At 46.6% G+C, this 24,626-nt stretch overlaps 1 protein-coding gene across 1 annotated transcript in view; it reads right to left on the bottom strand.

Annotated features, from left to right (window-relative positions):
• C4PH6orf163 (chromosome 4p C6orf163 homolog) overlaps positions 1 to 24,308 on the bottom strand; it is a 351,818-nt gene extending 327,510 nt beyond the window's left edge. The window contains exon 1 of the mRNA XM_069605211.1: positions 23,909 to 24,308. Within this exon, the coding sequence (XP_069461312.1) occupies positions 23,909 to 24,050 (142 nt within the window). The 5' untranslated portion in view covers positions 24,051 to 24,308. The remainder of the gene's footprint in view (positions 1 to 23,908) is intronic.
• Between the last annotated feature and the right edge of the window lie 318 nt (positions 24,309 to 24,626).

The following is a 24,626-nucleotide window of genomic DNA, read 5'->3' as shown; positions in this document are numbered from 1 at the left end:
CCTATGAGGGAGGAGGGAATGACATCCCTAAAGCTGGTGAAAATGCAGTGGAGGAGGGAGAAGTGCTCTTTGTAGATGGTTCAGCATCAATTTGCCCAGAAACAGGAGAAAAACAGGTTGGGGCTGCGGTGGTAAGGTTGGAAGAGGGGAGTATGACATTTCGGTACAAAAACATCTGCCAATGCACTATTCTGCACAAGCAGTAGAATTAGGAGCACTAATAGAAGCACTACATGCAGCAAAGGGATGTGCAGTAACAATATATTCAGACTCAGCATATGTCACCACTACGGTACATGCTGGGTTATCACAATGTTGGAGAAGGGGGTTCAGGAGAGCAGATGGATCCCCAGTACAACATGCACAATTGTTAAACGAACTGATTGAAGCGCTTGCAGAGCCATCAGCAGTGGCCCTGGTAAAATGCCAAGGCCACACAAACAACAATGACCGAATATCGCTTGGAAACGCAGCGCAGCTGCCAAACAAACATCTTATTTCCAAAAATCAGTAACGGCAGAATGTGTGGTAAAAGGGAAACAACAAGAGCCCATGGGGGAGGGATATAATGCAATACCCATAGCTCAGATTACAGAAATGCAAAAGAGAGCGCCCTCTGAAGAACAGGAACTATGGACAAAAAGAGGGTGCACCCAGTCCCCCACTGATCCCCTATGGGGACAGGATACCACAGGAAAAGTAGTAATGCCTGCAGAGTTGTTACTAGTAGCATTCCAGCAACTACATTTTCCAGCCCACACATCAAAATGCACATTGCAGCAGACATCCAGGAAGATTGATTTGTACCAAACATCCAGGAATATCTTAACAAAATGACAATTGAATGTACCACATGTCAAACATTCAATTCTGGAATGACACTCAGAATGATATGAGCAACATTGCCATGCCCAGTTGGACCCTTCTGTGAGCTGCACATCGACTATGCAGACCTGGGAGAAAGGTGCAATGGAGCAAGATATCTGATTGTGGTGGTCTGTCCCTTTTCACGCTGGGTGGAAGCAGGGCCCTGTACCTACCCAGACGCGAAGTGCACAGTGTAATATTTAGTGAGAGAAGTGTTCCCACATTGGGGAATATGTGATGTCATACAATCTGACAATAGAACACATTTTGTAAACAATCTCTTCAAAGAGGTAATAACATTACTGGGAACAAAACACAAAAGGTGCTCGATTTACCACCCACAAGTGTACAGGGTGGACGATAAAATCAACTGTCTCCTCAAAAGCAGATTTTCTAAACTATGCCATACTCTGAAAAATAATTGGGTGTATTGTCTACCTTTATTCCAGTTGCGCACACAGCCCAGCAAGGACCCCCACTTGTCTCCTCATGAAATAGTAACTGGTAGATGCATTCAAGCACTGCTGTCACCATTGAGGAGAATGTCAGACGCGCATAGAACAGCAACAGTAATGGGTGAGGAATTTAAGGAGTATCTCACACAACTAACGGGAGCAGTAAGATGCATTGCCAAACAAATTCCCCACCCTTCACACAAGAGAATGAAACAGACACAACAGCAGCACCTGACAGCCCAATGAAACCTCTAGTGCCTGGGGAACTAGCATATGGTCAAGGTTTCGTAAGAAGGTGGAACTGACCAAGGTTCCACGGTCCATAGGAGGTAAAATATTGCACCCCTTTAGCGGTGAAAGTAAAAGGACTGAAATACTGGGTGCACTTATCAGATATGAGGAAAGCCCATGACAGTGTAGCACCAGAGGTACTGCAAGAATACGAAAGAGAATCAGCGTTGCCATAGATAGGTCTTTCATGAGTACTGCTAAAAATATATCTAAAAAAGAGAATGAAGCAGAACTGTAAATATAGAGATGAAAAGTGGCATTTTTGAAGTAATTGATTATATTGTTGTGTAAAAATATCTCCCCTCTTCTGTTGTCCCCCTTTCCATGCTTTTTCTATGTTTTACTCATCTTCCATCTTATTCATCATCAGACTTTCACTAATCCCTGTCCCCATTTTATCATTTTCTGCAGGTGCTACTATGGTGGAGACAACGCCACTCACAGCTCAAAGAGCTCACATAGATAGCAGTAGGAATAGAATAAGTGCCACAAGGGCCTATACCTATGATTGTGGCTTGTATTGTGTAGCAATAGTACTCAGCATTGTTATGTTAGGTTTGGGGATTTATTGGGGAACATCTATTATTATGGGAGACATAAAAGAAGGAGGGGGTGAGGAAAACTAATACAGGAAAGAGGACGTTTAATATGGCATGGGGTAAACCTGATTTGGGATAACACAATGTTGTCAAACCTCACTACTTCACAGAAGAACATAACAAAAGCAACTCCAGAGACTGAAATATTTGTATATAATGAGAATAAGAGTGTTTTAATGTAGAAATAGTAACAGGGCCAACACCCAATTTGTTTATACTACAAGCTACCTCACAACCTGATAATGTGACTACCTCATAGCTTACTCAATTGTATGATATGTTTCCTACTACCGCTCCAAATGTCTTATCAGATACCCCATATTGGCAACAAAACACTGATCCCAATGTAGATATAGATACTGAATTATTCCCAATATATCATCCACAACCCTTTAATGCACAAATGTCACTTTGTACGATAGATAGATTTTATAAAAGGTCTTTAGCTAGACGCCAATCCCTCCTATCAAAAGGAAGAAAAAGAAGACAAGTAAAACAGTACAAGTATGACGCCTATCATGGGTTAGGGCTGGACACGGTAGAAGACCTCCGCCAGTGCCACTGGAAGACAGTCGAATGCTAGCTGCTATGTATGTTCACTGATACCTCATGTGTCAGGTACGCCTAAGGTTTTAGTGCCTCAATAAACTCCTTTATTGGAAGCCCAGTGTCTCATTCATCTCACACTATGGAGAATCAGGAGCACCTTGCAGGCACACACAGTGAAAATGCAACTGCTCCCATCAGATGAAAAAACATGCAAAAAGAAACCTGATGGTGCAACATGCTTCAAGGAGTCATTCTTCCAAATCAAAGGGACAATGTTTGCAGACAATAAGTGGGAAGAAGCAACAGTAATGTGCGAAGCAGAAGCCCTGCGTGGGTTGTCGGATAAGAGACTGCAATGGATGGAAGACATATGTGCCCAGACCTGGACCCAACACATCACCAAGCTGACATGGGTCACAGCCCTCAAAAACCTGATCAAGATCCAACATGAAGGGCAATATGAACTGTGCTTTCTTGGGGGAAGGAAAGGTATCCCTGGGGTCAAACACATGTTGCAACAGGACACTCGTGATCCCATATATGCGAAAAGGAACTGCTGTGCTAACAGACCACTACTCGGTGTGTGGCAAACAGGCCTACTTGCACCTCCCGTCATCATGGAGGGGCTACTGTGCTCTGGCAATGCTGCACTCTGCACTGCTGGTGATTCCGGAAGAGCATATCCTGGGGGAAGGGGTACCCAACAGTCAGCCACTGGCACCCCCACCAACGAATGAAGCACCCCCCATCTTCGACATACTATCTGAAGACAAACTGAAGTATCAAGTGTCATGCAAAAAGAGAGCATCCAACTACCTCTCAAAAGACTCTTCTGACCTTTTGGCACAGATGCCAGACGAATATAAACTTTTCAACTCCACTCAGACATTCTTTGCATCACTGATTCCCAGTATCCAGATCCAAGCAAACGCCAAATGGCTGCAGATTGTGCGCTGGGAGCTTATCCAGCTGGCACACGACACAGAGGAGGGGATCAATGTCATCAAGGTGAAACTAAGAGCACTAAGACTAATGACAATGCAGAACCGGTATGTGCTTGACCTCACAGCTATGGAGGGCGGTGTTTGCTGAAGAATCGGGCGTGCATGTTTCACTTTCATACCTTCTTCAGATGCCGAGAACGGGACAATTTCACACGTAATAACAGCAGTGCATGAACTCGGAGTGAGAATGAAGAAAGAAGGTGGCGTGCAGCAGAACGACTGGTTCAGTGCAGCATTCGAGTGGGTGACATCATGCTTTGGGACAATGATGAAAATGTTAGTCCCCATCATCGCCTGCTTTGTGTGTGCCAGTTAGGGGTCCGATGCTGTGGTAAAGCGATTCCTAGTAATGCAATGATGATGGTGACTATTGGTAGCCAACATAGTAATGGAAGGTGCCTCACAACACTAGAGAAGCCCAAGTACAAACAGGAGAAAGTGATGAGCCCACATTTCGTAAGGTGGCAATATACCAAACAGGGGACATAGTGGACGACCTTTACCACACTACAATCAAACAGCCCCAAGATCTTGCAAATCACATGGAGGTGTGGGTGGACCTAGATGGGGATGGGGATTGTATATACATGTCATGCACTCCTGAAGAGTATGCCCGCCGCAGGGAACATTTAAGAAATATGTGCAGGGCTTGCATGCCAATAAAAGGTACCTCTCCTGGGACGAGGCAGTAAGAGTGGTAGAGGAACGTAGACGGAATGGGACAAAGTATTTGTTATATTAGTAGTAACAAAAGGGGGGATGTTGGGGGAGAGGTGGCATTGTCCCACCCCCCCTTTAGCATTTCCGCAGCAAGCAGACCATGTGTAAGCAAAGGGGGGAAACACCTCCACCGCTCTGTACAAATTTGCATAGTATAACATTGACCAGTATGCCAATAATCTAATGCATGTGTTTAGAAACTCCATTTTGTGTCCTGGCAACTGCCATCTTTTACTAGGCCCAAATTCATTCCACTGAGATGTCTGCTCGCCTATCCCCAGCACCGCGCACAGATAGCTCACAACACCTCCACCCCGTGACAGCTCCGCACGAGCCTGTTCTCACGGAAGTACAGCCATTTATTGCGGCAATTAGCTAGTATTGAATGCTGACAAAATGTGCTCACTGCAGAGTGTAAGACTGGGGCAAGCGCCAAACACTGTGCTCATCCATCTTCGCTGCTCTACGTGTTCCCTCTCCACCCCCTCCCTACCAGGCCATCGTCCACTAGCCCCCTGGCCTCCACAGTCTTTGAAGGTAACTGCTTGCAGGACCCCTCCCAACAACCACACCAGATTGCACACCATATACTTAATCCTGTGCAGCAGTATATTCTCCTCAAAACTAACATCTGTCTATATATTTGTTTGAAACGTGAGGCACCAAGAAGCATACATTAAAGATCAAACCCCACAGAAAAGTCACCTTGGAGAGGGGCCCAGTGCCACCCTAGCCCCATAAATGCAAGGGTCAGAATGCCTATATTTCTGTCTATACTTTACAAAGGCCCCCCATAATAGTTTATGCCCATCATTATTCTCTGGATGCCAGTGATTGTTGTTTAGTTTAGATGAGCCAGAAATGTAACTCCTCGTGAATTTAGCTCGACCTTCACACCGCGGAGATGAGCCCAGCTGACCCATGTGCCATCTGATCAACTCAGACACAGCAGCCAATTGTAGCTGGACATCACCTTTAGAGCATGCTGTGCCATTTCGGTCAACCAATTGAAACTGTGATTTCATACTGTATGTCGTTACATCACTCGTGATGTTATTTTGGTTCATAGTGTGCTGCTGTGTATTTTTTGGCCCAGCGCTCTCGGGCAGCAGAGTTCTCTGCTTGCATTTCATATCTTATATATATTTGTTTTACTTGCAATTATTCTCCTGGTCTCATTCCCTAGCGGGGTGTGTCCTTTATTTTGGTCTATCGGATATTACCTGCATGCTGGGGCAGAGCCTTCAATAGGTACGATTTATTGTTTCCTTGATGTTTTTGTGAAAAGTCGTAAAATTCAGCTAAAGCAAAATAAAAGAGTTTTCAAAACATCGCCATCAAAAGTTTGAATAAACGCCTCACGGTCCCTACCCTAACAAGGATTTCCCTGCCTAAAGTAACTAACGGAAACACTCTAACAAAGGATATCAGTTCATCACACTTATACATTCAAAAAATCAATAGGGTAATGCATGGCAGTTCAACACAACAAAATAATATCACAATTGAACCTGTAATATAACCACAGTCTTGGCTTATAATCTGGGTGAATTCCCCTTACCCAGTTTCAACCAGGGTTCCTGTTCCACAGTTCAAAAGAAAGTAAGAGAGGCCTGGTGGGTACCAGAATTCTAACACAGTAATTTCTAATTTCCACTGGACAATAGAAAGTTCTAATACTTCAACATAGAGTGTTCTTTCTCTTCTTCACATACAGATGAACCTCAAAATAATCTCCACAAGGTAACACACATTGTCTTCGTCAGGATGATTTTGCAACAACTGAATACTTTCAAGAAATGTAACTCCTCCACAGTAGGATTCTACAATTCTTCCTTCAGCAACATAAATGATATAACATTGTGTATCAGTACCACAGTTCAGCACTTTGTCAACTACTTCTGAGTCTATTCCCATGCCAGGCCTACTAATTCAAATGCCATCCGGGTATACTCCACTGCCCGAACAGCTCTTCACAAAATCAAACGTGTTTCAGTGATAACTTTTAACTTGAACAACTTTGCAGCAACTTTACAATGTTCTTTGGTTAGCAGCATTAAACATTTCTCAACCTTTAGGGGAAACAAAATTCACCTTTTTTCTCTTTAAGATTCCTCTGCAAATGAAGCTTCTCTCCCTCTGAATAACCTTCATCAGAAGGGTAGCCTCTTTGCCATGTTTGTTTCCCCACTGCATCAGTAACCAAATATTGACAATGATACAGATTTGTTCTGCTTATTTTTTGGCTTTGGCAAAGTGTGTTTATATTAGCTGTTGCTATATAGTTCATACAACATGTATAACAGACTTCACAGCCCTGGTGTTTTCTATTACTCCCCTTTTGTCGTTGGTAATATCTGTTGGACATATATTGCTTGGGTTTTAGTCTCTCTTGGCATGGATAATAATTGTAGGCATTAGCTTTTAACAATGTTGATCCCACCCCCGGGTTATTGCACTTTCCATAAACTCACATGCACAATTTTACAGTCACTTGGTTTCTTAATAGGCCACTTTCGCTGCTTTTTATTAGTTTGATATTCAAAAAAATTGTTAACACTTCTTTCACTCGTACACAAGTGAAACTGTCTGCCTGCACCACACAAGCAGTATCGGAGCGTCCCGGAATCACTTTCACACTGTGAACTCACCACAGTTGCAGGTATTTCACTGCTGTGGCTCAGGGCAACCCGGAGAACACTCTTTCTTGTTCCACCTTCGCCTGCGCCACTTGATGCTGGAGCCTTCCCAGAGCCTGAGACTTCCTGGTGCACAGCAGACACCGGAGACCTCTCCAGAGGGAAAACTTCCCTTGCTGCTTTCACCTTCCGCTGTGCAACCTCTGCAGAATGAGCCTTCAAAAGGGCCAGTATTCCCTTGACACGCTTCACGCTGCACGACCTCTACACCTGGGACATCTGGAGACACAGACCCTTTCCAGACCAGCCACAGTGTTTGGCTTTCCAACGGTCTCAGTGTCTTCCTTCTCTAGTCCCAACCTCAGCTGCATAGAGGGTCTGTACTGCTTCTTCTGCTCACACTGCTCTCCTCCTGCTTTCTCTACTGTGGTCTCAGCCTCAGCTTCTCTTTTCTCCCTCCTATCTATTACCTGCACCTGAGGGCACCTTTTAAGCCCCTCAGTCTCCCTCAGGAGTGGGTTATTTACATTAATTAGATGACCACTCCTGCATTGTTCCTCATCAGCCCTCTTCCTTGTCCCCGTACTTAGAGAAATAGGGGTCTTGAAGACCCTTGTAACAAAGTTAGTGTTTCTGTTCACAACATTTTCTAAAGAAGTGTCGTAAGGATTAATCATGTTTTTTGATTAATAGGAGGTATAAAGTTATTTAGAATTCAGACTGGTATGATTCACATACTTCCTTTCACTATGCTTTGGGAGTTCGTGTAGACTTTAGGTGTATTAGTTCCTCTGGTTTGAGAAAGGGTTGTATTTCTCTTTATGCCAAAGTGTTGTGGCTTATTTTTACCCACAGAACGATGTTCAACTTATGGAATATACAAATTATTATGAAAACCAGCCATTATATACTTTGGCATCTGTGATATGTCTTCCTCAGAGGAAGGCAAAAACTATGTCCAACCCCATGGATTACACTCACTTCCCAGCACCTTTTCTCCTGCCAGGTGATCCTCCTGCAGAACACCACCCCCAAGGTCAGGATCAGGAAGCATCTGCCTTTCCCTGGCCACCTGGGAAGAGACCTTATGCAGGGGTTTAGTGAGGGATCTATTGGATTTATCACACAAATCATTCCTGAGTGAATGCACCACTTGTGTCTTCATAAAGATCTTCACTGCCGTCCCCATCCCTGTTCCCTGTGGTGTCCTCAGGGATCCTGCAACCCTCCTGCTCTGTACAATATCTATACAACACGGATTTTCAACCACCTTAATGCACTGGGCATTCCATACACCAACTTTGCTGATGACAAGCCAGTTCTACTCCTAATATCTGGGATCTACGGTCATGATATTGCAACAATCAACCACACGTACAGTATCATACAGAACTGGATGGCCACCCATAAACTATGCCTTAACAATAAAACCAAGCTCCTTATCGTAGGCTCAGTTCATCACCCAAGCACCTTGGACCCTTCTTACTCCTCCATCCCCATCAATGGAATTACCATTTTAAGAGAACTTGAATCTCCCATGCCCCTTACAGACAACTGCATTAAGGGCAAAAACTGGTGCACTAAAATACAAGAGGCCTTAGCCAATAAAATCAATCTTCTACAAAGCAAAATTGCCACCAAAAATGCATCTTGCCGCCTCATACAAATACTCAGAAACAGGGCCCTACTCTACCCAAACCGACTCAACGCTTTGCATTTACCCCAGTGTCATCCAAGAAGTGCAAAACATCATAGCCACGCTCAAACCTTCCAATTGCCAAGGTGACTCCTGTCCAGCCACCCTTATAAAGGAAGCTGCAAGTGTAGTTGCTCCCTTCATCACTTCTTTTTTCAATGCCTCCTTCCACACATGTACCGTACCTACTAACTTGAAGAACTCATGGGTACTCCCACTTCTAAAAAAAATGTCACTGGAGCCCAGTATACCTACTAATTGTAGACCCATTACAATAGTCCCTTTTTTACTTAAAGGGATGGTTCGCCCAACATTTTTTATTTCAAAAATAGATAGGCAATATTAAAATAAAACGATTGGCATTTTTTTGTTCAAGTCCCTATGTAAAATTTTGAGCAATTCAAGCTCAAAATTTGCAAAAGCAAGCACATGGGCGCATCCATTTTGTAAAATGGATGTCCGCCTGTGCTGGCTTTTGCTTTTGCGGCACTAACGAAGGAAAAGCCAGCCAGCTGTAGTAAACAAAAGCTACCACTGGGTGGCTTTTCCTTCATTGATGCTGGGACTCGGAGGACGCGGACCGGAGACTACAGGCAGAAAAGCTGCACCTGCATCTCGGTAAGTGCTGTTTATTTATTTTTTAAAATAAGCACTAGCTGCGTTTTTTTTTCTAAGTTTTCCGGGCTGGAGGAGGAGCCCCCGTGGGGAGCCCGAGAGCCCCAAATGGCAAATCAGCTGTAGGCAGAAACACAGCGGCATGTAAACACAACTGTGGTGTGTTTCTGCCTGCCTTGGCTTTCACTTTGGGTCTCCGGTGCTCTGGAGCACCGGAGACCCAAAGTGATAGCCACGGCAGGCAGAAACACAACGCGGTTGTTTTTGAAAACGCTGCGGTTTTTCTTTCTGAGTTTCTCAGGCTCCTCCGATCCGGTAACGTTGTATTTATGTTTGCGGTCGCTTCAAAAGCTACCACAAGCAAGAATACAATGTTTTTAAAGCTGCAGTTCTATTTCTAAGTTTTCCGGGCTCCTCCAGCCCGGAAAACTTAGAAAAAAAACCGCAGCTAGTGTTTATTTTTATTTAAAAAATAGCACTTACCGAGATGCAGCTGCAGCTTTTCTGCCTGTAGTCTCCGGTCCCCGTCCTCCGCGTACAGCGCCAATGAAGGAAAAGCCACCCAGTGGTAGCTTTTGTTTACTACAGCTGGCTGGCTTTTCCTTCATTAGTGCCGCAAAAGCCAAAGCAAGCACAGCGGCGGGCATCCATTTCACAAAATGGATGCCCCCATGTGCTTTCTTTGAGCTTGATTTGGTCAAAATTTTACATAGGGACTTGGAAAAAAAAAATTGCCAATCGATTTTTTTTTAATATTGCCCATCTATTTTTGAAATAAAAAATTTTGGGCGAACCATCCCTTTAAGATCATTGACAAAGCAGCTTACAATCAGATACAAACATATCTGGAAACTAACAAGCTACTTGGACTCCGTCAATCTGGCTTCAGGCCCCAACACGGCACTGAAACAGCCCTGATTGACCTAAAGATCTAGATTGACGATCTGAAAGATAAAGGGAAATCAGCCCTTTTGCTTCTGTTGGATTTGTCAGCCATCTTTGATCTGGTTGATCACAAGATTCTGTGTAAGCACCTCTCTACAGCGGCACCTTTTTCAACAGAAGCAACAGCATGGATTTAATCCTTCCTAAACCATAGATCCATGAGAGTCTTCTCAGTGTCGGCAGCAGCCGACCCCATCCCCATTTCCTGTGGAGTCCCACAAGGATCTTGCGTATCTCCTACCATGTACAATGCGTTTACCAAACCATTGTTTGACGATCTGGACAATCTGGGTGTCACCTACACAAATTATGCAGATGACACCCAGATCCTCATACCCTTGACAGGCAACTATGACAAAGACATAGCCCTTATAAACAAAATCTACTTCATCATTCAGACCTGGATGGCCAATCATGGACTGTGCCTGAATGATGACAAGATCGAGCTACTCCTCTTGGCCACTGCTTTCAACATGAAAAAAACTGAGCAATCAATACAGCTCCTTTAACATTGATGGTAATGTCATCAAGATGGCTAAAGAGCTAAAAACATTGGGTTTTTACCTAGACTCCTCCTTGAACATGCACAAACAGATCAGTGCAACAGCCTCGGCAATAGCATACTCCTGCAAGCTCATCCACGCCAGCAAACCCTTTCTCTCCACCAAAAGCTGCACCACTCTGGCCAGAGCGCTAGTACTTTCTAAAATTACTGTAATGCATTAAATATAGGGGCCAGCAAACACACTCTTAAGAAACTCCAGATCTTGCAGAATAACGCTCTCAGAACAGCCTTGATCATACCTCGAAGACAGCATATCTCTACAACCAGACGTGACATCAACTGGCTCTCCATCAAGGAGAGAATACAACTCAAAACAGCGTCCTTGATGAATAAATGTCTCAACAATGCAGCACCTCAATACCTGATTGAAAAATTCACTGAATACAACCACGCCGACCTACTAGATCTTCTAACTCTGGATGCCTAAAAGTGCCAAGGTATAAACTTAAAAAAGCAGGTGGCAGCAGCTTCCCGGATATGGCCGCTCAACTCTGGAACTCCCTACCTTCCACACTAAGAGCCGACCAGTCCTTCTATAAATTTAGGAAAGATATGAAAAGCTGGCTCATTGATACTGACATACCTTACTAGTCCTGGTTAGCCCTCTGTAACCTCAACCATGTATAGTAAATTTGTGTAATTCAATCTTCCTGTTCTATGATTACCTGTATATCTCAGCATCACCTGCCCACCTGTATATTGCCCAGTGTGTAAAGAACTATAACTGTATGTTCATGACCCTATGTAAAAAACTGCATTGTCCCCCACTGCCTCACTGGATATTGCCGTGTGTAACTAAGAAAATGCATATCCTTGTAATGCGCCCAGATACCTCTGGGTTTGGAGCGCACTATAAATAAATAAACAAACAAACCAACCATCCAGGTTTCCAAACACGTGAAGCCGCTGGGGGTTTACCTTGATGCTGAGTTCAACATGCCCCACCACAGAAGTGCTCTTCCTCTACTACTGCCTACACTGCCAAATTAATTTCCCTGAGCAGGAAATTCATCTCGCCACAAAATTGAATTTAAAACCTTGACCACTCACCGATGTCTGCACAAGAATGCCCCCTCTTACCTCATTCCACGCATTACAGCAAAGCCAGTGGCACGCTGCCTCCGCTCCTCCTCCAAAGTTGCCTGACAATTCGATTCAACCTCAAGCGAGCAGGGGGCTCCAGTTTGAGTGTCACTGCTCCCCCCTGTGGAACTCCCTCCCCGGACACATCCAGAATTAACCATCTCTCATCGTCTTTAAAAAACTCTTTAAAACATGGTAATTTAACAAATATTTATAACCTGCTTGTACTATGCTAAACACCAGTCTCTGTCTGTAACCACTTACTTTGTACGAGCGCCGTGATACCGTCGGGTCTGGGTGCTAATCAAATGAATGAAACAAACAAACAAACAAATAAATAAATAAATAAAACTGTGCCCTTCCTTCATGGCTTCTCGGACCTTCCAGTTATTTTTCTTCCTTTTCTTTGTTTTGCTGCCTTCTATATGTTGACCACTAGGTGGCAGGAGAGCTCAAAAGCTCACAACGATTGTTGTATGCACACATCGCAGACTTATGGACCATTCAGGGTTCCGAAAACTTGTTGCCAAAATGTTGAGATGCGAGGGCCGGAGCAGGAGGGAACGCTGGCAAGGAACGACAGGATCCTTGAGGTAAGGATAGTGCTTAATCCGGATATGGTCTACTCCCCAGCATGGGAGCCGCACCGCCAATACAGCCGCCCCTTTTCTAATTTTGCTGCTGGCACTTGACAAGTTGTCTCATGCGCCATTTCGTACCATCATCAGGCACTATAAGAGTAACCTGGAGAGCTACAAGAGATGGTTTGATGGAAGGAAACGGGTTTATGTGGAACCATTTCGTGTAGGTTGTAAAGTGCTGTGAGGAATGCCAGGGTGAGAGGGGAGTGTGCTCTGTACTTGTTGAGGCCCAAGAGAATAAGAGACAAGTGCTGGGTATTTGTATATTGCTAGAGGTTGGTAGGAAATGGAGCAGGAGACAACTTTTCAAGGGTTGTGCGGAGTGGAACGTTTGTACGGAGAGAAAGAGTATAGAAGGATTGCTGGGTGGTGGAGAGAAAGAGAATAGAAGGATTGCTGGGTGGTGGAGAGAAAGAGAATAGAAGGATTGCTGGGTGGTGGAGAGAAAGAGAATAGAAGGATTGCTGGGTGGTGGAGAGAAAGAGTATAGAAGGATTGCTGGGTGGTGGAGAGAAAGAGAATAGAAGGATTGCTGGGTGGTGGAGAGAAAGAGTATAGAAGGATTGCTGGGTGGTGGAGAGAAAGAGAATAGAAGGATTGCTGGGTGGTGGAGAGAAAGAGTATAGAAGGCTTGCTGGGTGGTGGAGAGAAAGAGAATAGAAGAATTGCTGGGTGGTGGAGAGAAAGAGTATAGAAGGATTGCTGGGTGGTGGAGAGAAAGAGAATAGAAGGATTGCTGGGTGGTAGAGAGAAAGAGTATAGAAGGATTGCTGGGTGGTGGAGAGAAAGAGAATAGTAGGATTGCTGGGTGGTGGAGAGAAAGAGAATAGAAGGATTGCTGGGTGGTGGAGAGAAAGAGTATAGAAGGATTGCTGGGTGGTGGAGAGAAAGAGAATAGAAGGATTGCTGGGTGGTGGAGAGAAAGAGTATAGAAGGATTGCTGGGTGGTGGAGAGAAAGAGAATAGAAGGATTGCTGGGTGGTGGAGAGAAAGAGAATAGAAGGATTGCTGGGTGGTGGAGAGAAAGAGAATAGAAGGATTTCTGGGTGGTGGAGAGAAAGAGAATAGAAGGATTGCTGGGTGGTGGAGAGAAAGAGAATAGAAGGATTGCTGGGTGGTGGGGTGGTGGAGAGAAAGAGTATAGAAGGATTGCTGGGTGGTGGAGAGAAAGAGAATAGAAGGATTGCTGGGTGGTGGAGAGAAAGAGAATAGAAGGATTGCTGGGTGGTGGAGAGAAAGAGTATAGAAGAATTGCTGGGTGGTGGAGAGAAAGAGAATAGAAGGATTGCTGGGTGGTGGAGAGAAAGAGTATAGAAGGATTGCTGGGTGGTGGAGAGAAAGAGAATAGAAGGATTGCTGGGTGGTGGAGAGAAAGAGAATAGAAGGATTTCTGGGTGGTGGAGAGAAAGAGAATAGAAGGATTGCTGGGTGGTGGAGAGAAAGAGAATAGAAGGATTGCTGGGTGGTGGGGTGGTGGAGAGAAAGAGTATAGAAGGATTGCTGGGTGGTGGAGAGAAAGAGAATAGAAGGATTGCTGGGTGATGGAGAGAAAGAGAATAGAAGGATTGCTGGGTGGTGGAGAGAAAGAGTATAGAAGAATTGCTGGGTGGTGGAGAGAAAGAGAATAGAAGGATTGCTGGGTGGTGGAGAGAAAGAGTATAGAAGGATTGCTGGGTGGTGGAGAGAAAGAGAATAGAAGGATTGCTGGGTGGTGGAGAGAAAGAGAATAGAAGGATTGCTGGGTGGTGGGGTGGTGGAGAGAAAGAGTATAGAAGGATTGCTGGGTGGTGGAGAGAAAGAGAATAGAAGGATTGCTGGGTGGTGGAGAGAAAGAGAATAGAAGGATTGCTGGGTGGTGGAGAGAAAGAGTATAGAAGAATTGCTGGGTGGTGGAGAGAAAGAGAATAGAAGGATTGCTGGGTGGTGGAGAGAAAGAGAATAGAAGGATTGCTGGGTGGTGGAGAGAAAGAGAATAGAAGGATTGCTGGGTGGTAGAGAGAAAGAGTATAGAAGGATTGCTGGGTGGTGGAGAGAAAGAGAATAGTAGGATTGCTGGGTGGTGGAGAGAAAGAGAATAGAAGGATTGCTGGGTGGTGGAGAGAAAGAGTATAGAAGGATTGCTGGGTGGTGGAGAGAAAGAGAATAGAAGGATTGCTGGGTGGTGGAGAGAAAGAGTATAGAAGGATTGCTGGGTGGTGGAGAGAAAGAGAATAGAAGGATTGCTGGGTGGTGGAGAGAAAGAGAATAGAAGGATTGCTGGGTGGTGGAGAGAAAGAGAATAGAAGGATTTCTGGGTGGTGGAGAGAAAGAGAATAGAAGGATTGCTGGGTGGTGGGGTGGTGGAGAGAAAGAGTATAGAAGGATTGCTGGGTGGTGGAGAGAAAGAGAATAGAAGGATTGCTGGGTGGTGGAGAGAAAGAGAATAGAAGGATTGCTGGGTGGTGGAGAGAAAGAGTATAGAAGAATTGCTGGGTGGTGGAGAGAAAGAGAATAGAAGGATTGCTGGGTGGTGGAGAGAAAGAGTATAGAAGGATTGCTGGGTGGTGGAGAGAAAGAGAATAGAAGGATTGCTGGGTGGTGGAGAGAAAGAGAATAGAAGGATTGCTGGGTGGTGGAGAGAAAGAGTATAGAAGGATTGCTGGGTGGTGGAGAGAAAGAGAATAGAAGGATTGCTGGGTGGTGGAGAGAAAGAGAATAGAAGGATTGCTGGGTGGTGGAGAGAAAGAGTATAGAAGGATTGCTGGGTGGTGGAGAGAAAGAGAATAGAAGGATTGCTGGGTGGTGGAGAGAAAGAGTATAGAAGGATTGCTGGGTGGTGGAGAGAAAGAGAATAGAAGGATTGCTGGGTGGTGGAGAGAAAGAGAATAGAAGGATTGCTGGGTGGTGGAGAGAAAGAGTATAGAAGGATTGCTGGGTGGTGGAGAGAAAGAGAATATAAGGATTGCTGGGTGGTGGAGAGAAAGAGAATAGAAGGATTGCTGGGTGGTGGAGAGAAAGAGTAGAGTCTAGAAGGATTGCTGGGTGGTGAGCTTGGAGAGAACAGTGCAGAGGTGGTTCGTTTGGGAACTGAGAGCTCTGTGATAGGAGGGTCTGGACGTGTTGGAGATGGGAGGCAAGGGTTGTTACCTGAATCATCTGAAACCGTGGTCCAGAGGACAGTCGTAGAATCTGTAGTAGTGACAGGAGGGGCGCTGAGCGATGATGTCACGCCATGTGCTAGTCAAGGGAACAGCTGTGGATTGTATTAATCACACGTGTAGCAGAGTCTTGCACGGCCTGCTTGCCACATGGGACATATCCCTCTCCCCCCATCTGTGAGGGCTCCCTGTGACTGTCGCACAGAGAGCGTCCTTTGAATGATCTCTGTGCGTAGACTTGCGGCATTAGAAAAGGAGCAGTTGTGGCGACGGTGCGGCTCCCATGCTGGGGAGAAGACTACAAACTATCCTTACCTGAAGGCTCGCGTTTTTCCTTGCCTTTTGGCAACAGGTTTTCGGAACTCTGCATGGCCCCTCTGTCTGGATCACGCATTTATATCCCGCTCTCTTGCTGTGACGTAGGCATACGGCGAGCATCGTGAGCTCTTGAGGTGCCCTGCCACCTGGTGCTGAATGCATAGAAGGCAGAAGGAAAAAAAAGGAAGAAAAATAACACGGTCATGGAAGCAATGGAGGAAGGACTCGATTCCTCTTGGCGGTTTGCTGCCACCTAACGTTTGGAGAAGCGATAACCCCTTTCCTTCTCTTTACAGGAGTGCTGAGAGCGTTGTGTTATCAGGGAGCCACATCCTTCTGGGAGTCTGTTATTTGGCATGTAGTGCACCATACAACCCCGCCATTTTTTCAGCCATCTCCGGCTGAACCAGCCATTGTGTTAACACAATGGAAGAAGGCGTTGATGCGTACCGCATTGCCATAGGGGAAAGCCGTTTGATCCTGAGAGGAAGCGAGCAATATTGCTTAACGGCCTGTGAGGGAAGGGTGAGAAATCTTTCAATTCTTTCTGAAACACTTGTGTACGAGCGCGATATAAATAAAATATCATATCATATCACTGTTCCCCATTGGAGATGGGGAAGGGGATGCCGAAGATGTCTATCAGGCGCCCAAGCACTTTCTACCAGGCCAGTTTGGTCCGTGCATAAATGTGGTTATGGAGCACCACCTTTTCTCATGCTCACCAGAGGCTGGAGAGACAGGAAAGGCTTATGCAGCAGCCCTGAGAGGTCTGGCCAAATAATTGAGAATTCTGGATCGTCATGGACAGCCGGGTGCAGGATCAAATAGTACACTGCACAACGGATAGGAGGCTGCAGGAAAGGCTACTGATGGTCAAGGACTTTTCTTTGAAACAAGCCATCACGATGGCCAATCTGGCGGGACAGTCCTCTGTCTACTTTGACTCTAAGCTCCCACAAGGGAGATGTGAACAACATGAGTCCAAAGACTGTGGTGGTGCCTGGGTCGTCAGTGCCTCAGAATGCTCTGAGGGGACGAGGGAGAGGTTTCTCTCCTCAGAGCAGCAGGGCTCGGGGGGACAAGAGTGAACCTAGTGTGCTATGCATGTGGGGAGAATGACCACATCTCCACAAGTGTGCGTTGTCCTTCTAGAAATGTGATTTGCAAGAAGTGAAGTAGGGTCCACAAGCCTTTAGTGCATGCTTTAGTGGAAAAGAACATAGGTGTCTCGCCTGAGGCAGAAAAAAAAAATAAGGATAAAAAATAAGCAACTATGTGGATGCCACACATCCACCTAACTTAACACCTACCAGTTGGCGCCCCAAACTATACGCAGGTACTAATCCCTACACCATACGTTTAAACGTTTTTGCTGCCAGCTGAGGAAGGCACGTTCTTTAAGCAACTGATAAGCGGTGACTGCTGGGACTATTTCTCAAACCTGCTTGTACGTCTACCTGCTCAGTGACAAATATGGCTTCCTTGCCACCTCAGTTCCTGCCCACCCATGGGGAGCCTGCAGTCAAGTGGGAGGTGTGGAAAGGAGACTTTCAGCAGGGGCGTTGCTAGGGGGGTGCTAAGGGGACTATAGCCCCTGATCTTTTGGCTGTAGCCCCGGATAGAATCTCAGGAGCTACAGCCAAAAGACTAGCTAGCCCCCAGTCCCAACAGTTCTGACATCAGCTTAGCCCCGAGTCTTTTCCAGACCTAGCAACTCCCCTGACTTTCAGGACTATGGTTTAGCGATACATGGACCCTCGTTTCGCACGGAACGACGCAGAGCACTTCTCATGCATTGCCTGGGGTTTGAGGGCTTGCGCATACTTAAGAGCCTGCCACAGCTAGCACCGATAGTGGTGGGGGCAGGTGAAAGAGTGGGCGCAAAATTGCCAAAACTTGGCTGGTACCCATGACCATAACACGTGCATTTATAACACTTAACGGCACATAGCAATTCCAACAATTGGCTAGTCCACATGACAACAACACGCCTGTTTACAACACTTAACTGCGCAAAAATGCCATGAATGGCTTCAAAGGACACTTAAACTGATAACTCCATCACAAAACTGTAACCTCAAACTCACGGGACGTCTAACGGAGCTGGAAAGTCGCCTCAGTGAAGGTAGCACACGGCTACTCACACGTTTGGGTAGTGCAGTTTAAGCCATTGGGGTGGATGCGAGGATAGCAATCCTTGGAGGTGAGATTCTCATGGACTCGGAATGCGATGGATGCTGTAGGTTTGATTTGAGTGAGTGCTGAGCCTTTCCTTTTTGTTGTTTAAGAAAGGGAGATGTGTAGCATCCTGTTCACACTAGCTATTCTGGTTGAATGTGGAACAGTACATGGAACCTAGGTTCCCCTCACATTCTGGTGGCAGGGGTGTGGCTCCCACGCTGGGGAGAAGACAATACATGGACTAAAGCACTATCCTTACCTGAAGGCTCCTGTCTTTCCTTGACAGCATTCCCTCCTGCTCCCGACCTCGCATGTCAACATTTTGGCGATTAGGGTGGGATCCTTGAGGCTGCCCTAACACACTAGTGGGAAAGGTACAAGGTGGTAGTGGGATATACCTTTGTGGTGTTTGTGGTGCCGATGAAAATTATCCATGGTGGTGGAGGCCCTCGTACATTGGGGGGTATGAGGGAGCACAAAACATTTTTTCTTTTATGTGGGGGCATACCTTTCATGATCAAAACAGATAACAAGGCCCTTGTCTTTGCACTGCCCATTCGAAGCGAGCTTTTCTCTTCACCTAGAATCAATTGGTGTGCCCTGGTCTTCAAGAAAACATAATAGCTGGTGCCAAAAATGTGGCGGTCGATTGTGTGTCTCTGTTGATGCTGCAAGCCTCCACAGGGAAAGTGGAGGCACAGACATGGGCTGGGATTGCCCAGCTGGCATTGGGTTCTGTGATGGGTCAGGCCGTGTGGCATCAGGAGGCACTGGTAGACACTGACAGAAGGTCAGACAGTATGTGTTGACAGTGTGGCCGTCTTAGGACAAGGAGGTGGGTGAGGAATCTTAATGGCTCTGTGACAAGTTGTGTCTACTCAGGGAAATATTGTTTAATGGCCGAAAAGGGACTTAGTGGCCTAGGGGTACCCACCCATTTAACATTGACGTGGTCCACACTGGTCACTTAGGCAGAATTCTGAGGAAACAATGGGTCTATGAGCGGTATTAGTGTCCCGCCATAGACAGCTAGATGGAGGACCTGCTGAAATGTTTCCTTTCCATGAGCAGAATGTGTCAAGTCACATGTGAGCGAGGAGCCTCCTGGGTAAGTTTGGGGTGATGTAAGCACTGAATATTGTGGTGCCAGTGTCTGGCCTGGGTCCAGATGAAGCGTTCTTGTTTCTGTTGGTCGATTATCATTCCAAATGGCTTGTGGTGACATAGGCCAAGGATGCCACTGCCTTAATGACACAATTAGTTCCCTGTGACTTTCTTGATGGACAATGACATGCAGTTTAGATATAGTCTGGTTCATGACTCTATGAAGATGACGACATGTGTTACAAGAGTAAAGCCTCATACTGCCCGAGGCAAGCAGGCCCTCTGGGAAACATCTACGGGGAGGTCCAGTTATCTAAGGTTTCTGGGTTAGTCACGTGCACACTTAGAAAGGATATTGTGTGGGAATATGTATCCCTCATTCATCACATTAAACACCCCATTGCAGTGCTCAAGTGGGCCGAGGCTATGTGTACGCTGCATCCCGAGTGGCGGGGCATGACTGGTCCGGTGTCTGCGAATAGAAAAGAGTTACTGAAGCCAGCCTTGCGCTATTAGAAGAGAGCTGTGGCGAATCATCCTTTAGCGTGGGCAATTGGGTCAGGGTCAAGAATCCAAGGTTAGGGAATTACGGGCTCACCCTCTTGAAAGAATGCAAAGTGGTCTGGATTCAGCTGTGGTTTTGGAATCCGTCCCCAAGTGAAGCCAGGGGCAGCTAGCCTAGTGCCACGGCAGGGAACGCTGTGCAGGCACCATGGAGGCAACATCTTGTGTCAGTGATGATCCTATATCTTATGAATCTCAAGCCTCTAGTTGAGCACCTTGTATCAATGTTGAACCTGAAGTTAGCACTCATCAAGCTTTTTGTGACCTTAGTTTGTTGCCCATGCCTGAACTGATTCCAGTCAAGCTGGCTTTGCATAGCATTCCAAGTAGGAGTAAAAGCAGCATAGCCGTCAGCCAACTGAGAACCCGCAGATGAGTACACTCCTGTGGACGGGAATGCATTGCCGGATCTCAATCCAATCATATCGGCCCCCTCTGTGGCACGGGACCTGGCTATGGGCTGATCTGGATTAAGGGTGTAGCTGTGTGGCAACTGGGATGGGACTGGACTCTGGAATAGCGCTGACGAGCGGTCGGGGTCCCGTAGAGGGCAGTTGGAGAGCATGGCGGTTGCCCGACTTTCGTTCCCCTGCTTCCCTGCATGGGGGCCCTGTAACTTGTGGCAATAAATCCAATTTAACCCTAGTTATCCTCATCCCACATTTAAATAGATGCCTTGGAAATGCCCAGTTGTGTGACAATGGAGGGGGTGGCAAGGGTAGATGGCACTGCTTATAGGCAGTGGGGTGCCAGTGATATGTTTAGCTCCTGATAGTGAAATGCTGTAGTGATCTTAGTTAGGCGCGGGCCTGCGCCAATGCATCTGCTTGTTGGAATGTTTATATTGGAATGTGGCTCGTGAAGACTGTTACTGTTGATTAAACCATGAGGTGCCACGTTGGGAAGCAACTCATCTGGCTCTGGTGTCTTTCTTCCCCCCGCCCCCGTCCCCAGCACATTTTGGCGATTAGTTGAGTCAGGCACCCCACGGCGGTGGACCCGGTGAGGGCATGCTTTGAGGTAGTCCCCCCCTCCACTCTGCGCCTGGCAGAGGTGTGCTCCCTGCTCCTGGGTGCTGGCGAACGGGGCCCTTGGTCGGTGGGACCCGCCGTTGCTGCTGTGGTGACGATTGCATTGAGGGTTCAGCTAGGCCCCGGTGAGCCGTGATCTGTGAAGAGAGGAACTTCCTTCCTGGGAGCTGCTTGAGCGTCGGCTCGAGCGTCGTCTGATCTTTTGTCAGGCTAGTTATGGTAAGGACATGTAATGCTAAAATAAGGGAGAGACTCTTGATTGACAAAGGCCCCCTTTGGAGAAGGCCTTGGAGTTGGCCAGAGAAATATGCCAGAAATATTAGGGCTATGACCCTCAAGGATGCTGCATCGAGCAGCAGAGGAGGGACATTTGTACAGGCTGTGTATCCTGCCAAAGGGGAGAGGCCCAGTGGAGGAGCAGCAGGGCAAGGAGGGAGGAATGCAAGTATGAGCGGAAGAACTAAAGGAGCTGTAACCAGTGTGGGTTGAACAGTCACACCACAGGGGCCAAAGTATGTCCTGCTGTGGTGGCAGACTGCAGACGCTGCAATATGAGGGGGCATTTTGCAAGGCAGCGCAGAGTGGGCAAGGAAGGTCCCCGCATACAAGATGGTTCCCACATGCAAAGGGGAAGTGTCCACATCGTGGAGGATATGGAATACAAGGGATCCAGTAATTCTCCCGTGGAGGAGAGAATAATTCATCAAGTGCAGGGAGAGAAAAAGAATGGGCCTTGGGACACAGTGAAGGTCAACAGCGTCAACATCGAAATGATGGTGGATTTGGGCTAGCTGTATACCATGATGGCTCCAGAACTGTATGAGTAAACCGCCTGGTATTAATCAAAGTGCCTATGGGCAAGTTTTGGGGTGCGAATGGGCCACATCGAATTCATCTGCCTGGTGGAATGTTTATATTAGAATGTGGTCCGTGTAGACCATTACTGTGGATTACACCATGGTGTGCAGCATTGGGATTCAGCTGGCTCCAGTGTCTCTGTATCACCACTGTCCCCAACACAAATGCTTATGGCTTTCTAATGAACCTCAATTGGAGAGACTGGTCCTCATTTTACCTCAGTGTAAATTCCATAAAATCAGAAAAATGTTTTTTTAGTAGATCCACTAAGTGGCACAAAGGTTTTTGGTCCTGCTGTGCACTATCTTGGTGACAAGAACAGATGATTCCACTTCCAACTAGTAACTTGTTATTGGTGTTTAACGGTGCCCGGGGATGTTAATTGATTGGCATATCATTGCACATCATGGCCTGTCCCTTTAGTATAGGCTTGAACATGGCTTTGCTATCGTTCAAGTGCAATTATAGTAGCAAAGCAAATGTATGTTCCTCCACCCCCAAACTCAATGGAGAGTTCTTGCGCCTTATATTGGTGGAGCCAGTGCAAAAAATAGAAAATGTGCCTGACCAAATGTTTGGCCCCTGTGACCAGGGGTGGACTGGCCCATGGGGAACTCGAGATTTACTGGTAGGCCTCTGCATCCTGGTCCTCCTTTGTGTGGTAACCTACTTTATTTCCAGATTTTCTCCTAGGAAGAGTTGGGCTTGCTGAAAATGTGTAGTGTAGGGCCCCTTTGAACATTATTTCCAGGGTCTCTTTTGGTTCCCAGCCCACCCCTGCCTGCCACCTTAGCTGATAGTCTGCCAACCTATAGAACAGCAACTGAGAGGCCGGCACTGAATGGCTGCTACACTAGCTGATGGGCAGAGAGTGAGTAGTAGAGTAAGTGGTGGAAAAGTGGATGAAGCGCATGCATTGCATGATAAGTGGTGGCACGGCACAGTACCCAATGGGCAGGCTTTTCCTCTTGGACATATTCTTCTGGCCAGTGGTCGAAGTGTACGAAAAGAAGTAGTGGCACTATGTTCCCTGCTGGTCTGCAACACTCCCCACAATTTAAAGAAGTAGAGGAGCACTGCTCCTGACCGCTCCCGCCCACTTAGACCACTGCTTCTGGCGCATGATTTTGATTACTACGCGGTCCATTTTTCTGATGGAAACACAAATGTCTTTTCTGTTGCAGAGGCGCAATGCTGCTCTATTCTGTGGGACAGCTCTTCCTCCTCCTTCCCTCCTCTGCTAATCCCACAGTTGCTGAATGAATCAGTGTCCTTGGCCCTTATGCATCCTCGGGCCTTGACCTCCCACACCAATTCTTCCCAGCTCCTGTCTATCCACAGCACTTGCATTTCACACCCTCTGCTCTGGAGGCTCGCACTTACTCCTCCCTCGGCCCAGGCCGTGTGGCACTCAACATTCCTAGCACTTTGTCTATGGCTCATCCACGAGTCGGACTCCCCAGTGCTTAATAACCCCTCTTCCCTCTTCTTTTCTGCACTTGCACGTTCTGAATACTCACAAGGCGTAGTAGGTTCGTTTCTCCCCCACTATGCTCTTAAATATTTGTGTTGTAATGTATTTCCTCGCTCCCTCCCTGCCCCATCGGCGCTTTGAAACAGCATTTCGTATTGTATAAGCACCTAACAAGCGAACAATAAATAAATAAATACATTATTGGATTTCCCATCACCACTCTCTTTCATGACCAAGCTGAACATTTTAATTTAAACAAAAGGTCACCATATGACCCCATTTATAAACACAAATCCTACAACCACTTTCTGAACTATTTTAGGAGCAGGAGCTCATTCACAATGGCCAGTTGCACACAAGCCACCCTCTCAATTGCCTGTGTAGGCACAGGCACCAGAACGGTGTATGCGCATTGCATATTCACTTGGGCCCAGCTCGCTGGCTAGTTTTTGGTTTCAAGAAAGGCAAAAGGTTGCTGGAACATCTTAGGGGTGACCATGCAGCAATAATATGCTCTTGTTGCTTTTAATTCTGCAGCTTGAGGCAAATCATTTAGTGAACTCTCTTACCCAGAATGCGCTTGTGAGCGTAGCTTCTTGTTTTGAAGCAGCGGTATTCACGTAGAAGATTGTACGTGGAGCTAGACGGCCCTTTATCCCCGGTGGTCAGGTCGTACGGTTCGTAGGACTTTATCCTGCACTCTCGCGCCATGTTTGCGTTCCAGGTCAATCAAAAAGAAATCAAGGGCTAAAAGCAGGCGTGGTCATTGTGAGGTTCCCGCGCCTTTCATGTCTATTGCACCCAAAGGTAGAAAAGAATGTCCTGGTCATTTGAAGAGCTAGCAGGTGAAAGTGAGGTTACTGCTGTATTAAGAGGGCACATCCTGTGGCAAGCTTAGCACTGCTGTTATTTCTGTGATGCCGATTTTACATGCCCCCTCTGGTAAGGCATCACAGCGCTCCACCTTTCAATGCGGGCAACTATGAATGGACATTGTTAAGTGGAGCCCTTCATCTTCAGGTGGGTGTGTTCCATAGCAACAGAACGCGAAGAGTGGCTTCCACTGTGACGCCAAAGAGAGCGTGCATGGACCGCACTTGCCCAAGTCGGCGCGTGCGTTTATTCAGAGCCACCTGTATGAGCTGCTCTCCACCAGAACCTCTTGAGCATCACGGCGTGCTGGGACGGCAATCCCCGGGAAACGCGAGTTGAGTATGGTGAACAAGGACCTAAGAGGTTTATGGCAGGTGGTGCTCGCAATGCAAACCACGGAGGTGCCTTTTTGGC

This window comes from Ambystoma mexicanum, chromosome 4p (genome assembly GCF_040938575.1).
Source record: "Ambystoma mexicanum isolate Mex_15411 chromosome 4p, UKY_AmexF1_1, whole genome shotgun sequence".
NCBI lineage: Eukaryota > Metazoa > Chordata > Amphibia > Caudata > Ambystomatidae > Ambystoma > Ambystoma mexicanum.
The sequence above is the reverse complement of the archived record's forward strand: the minus strand, read 5'-3'. Positions and strand labels throughout refer to the sequence as shown.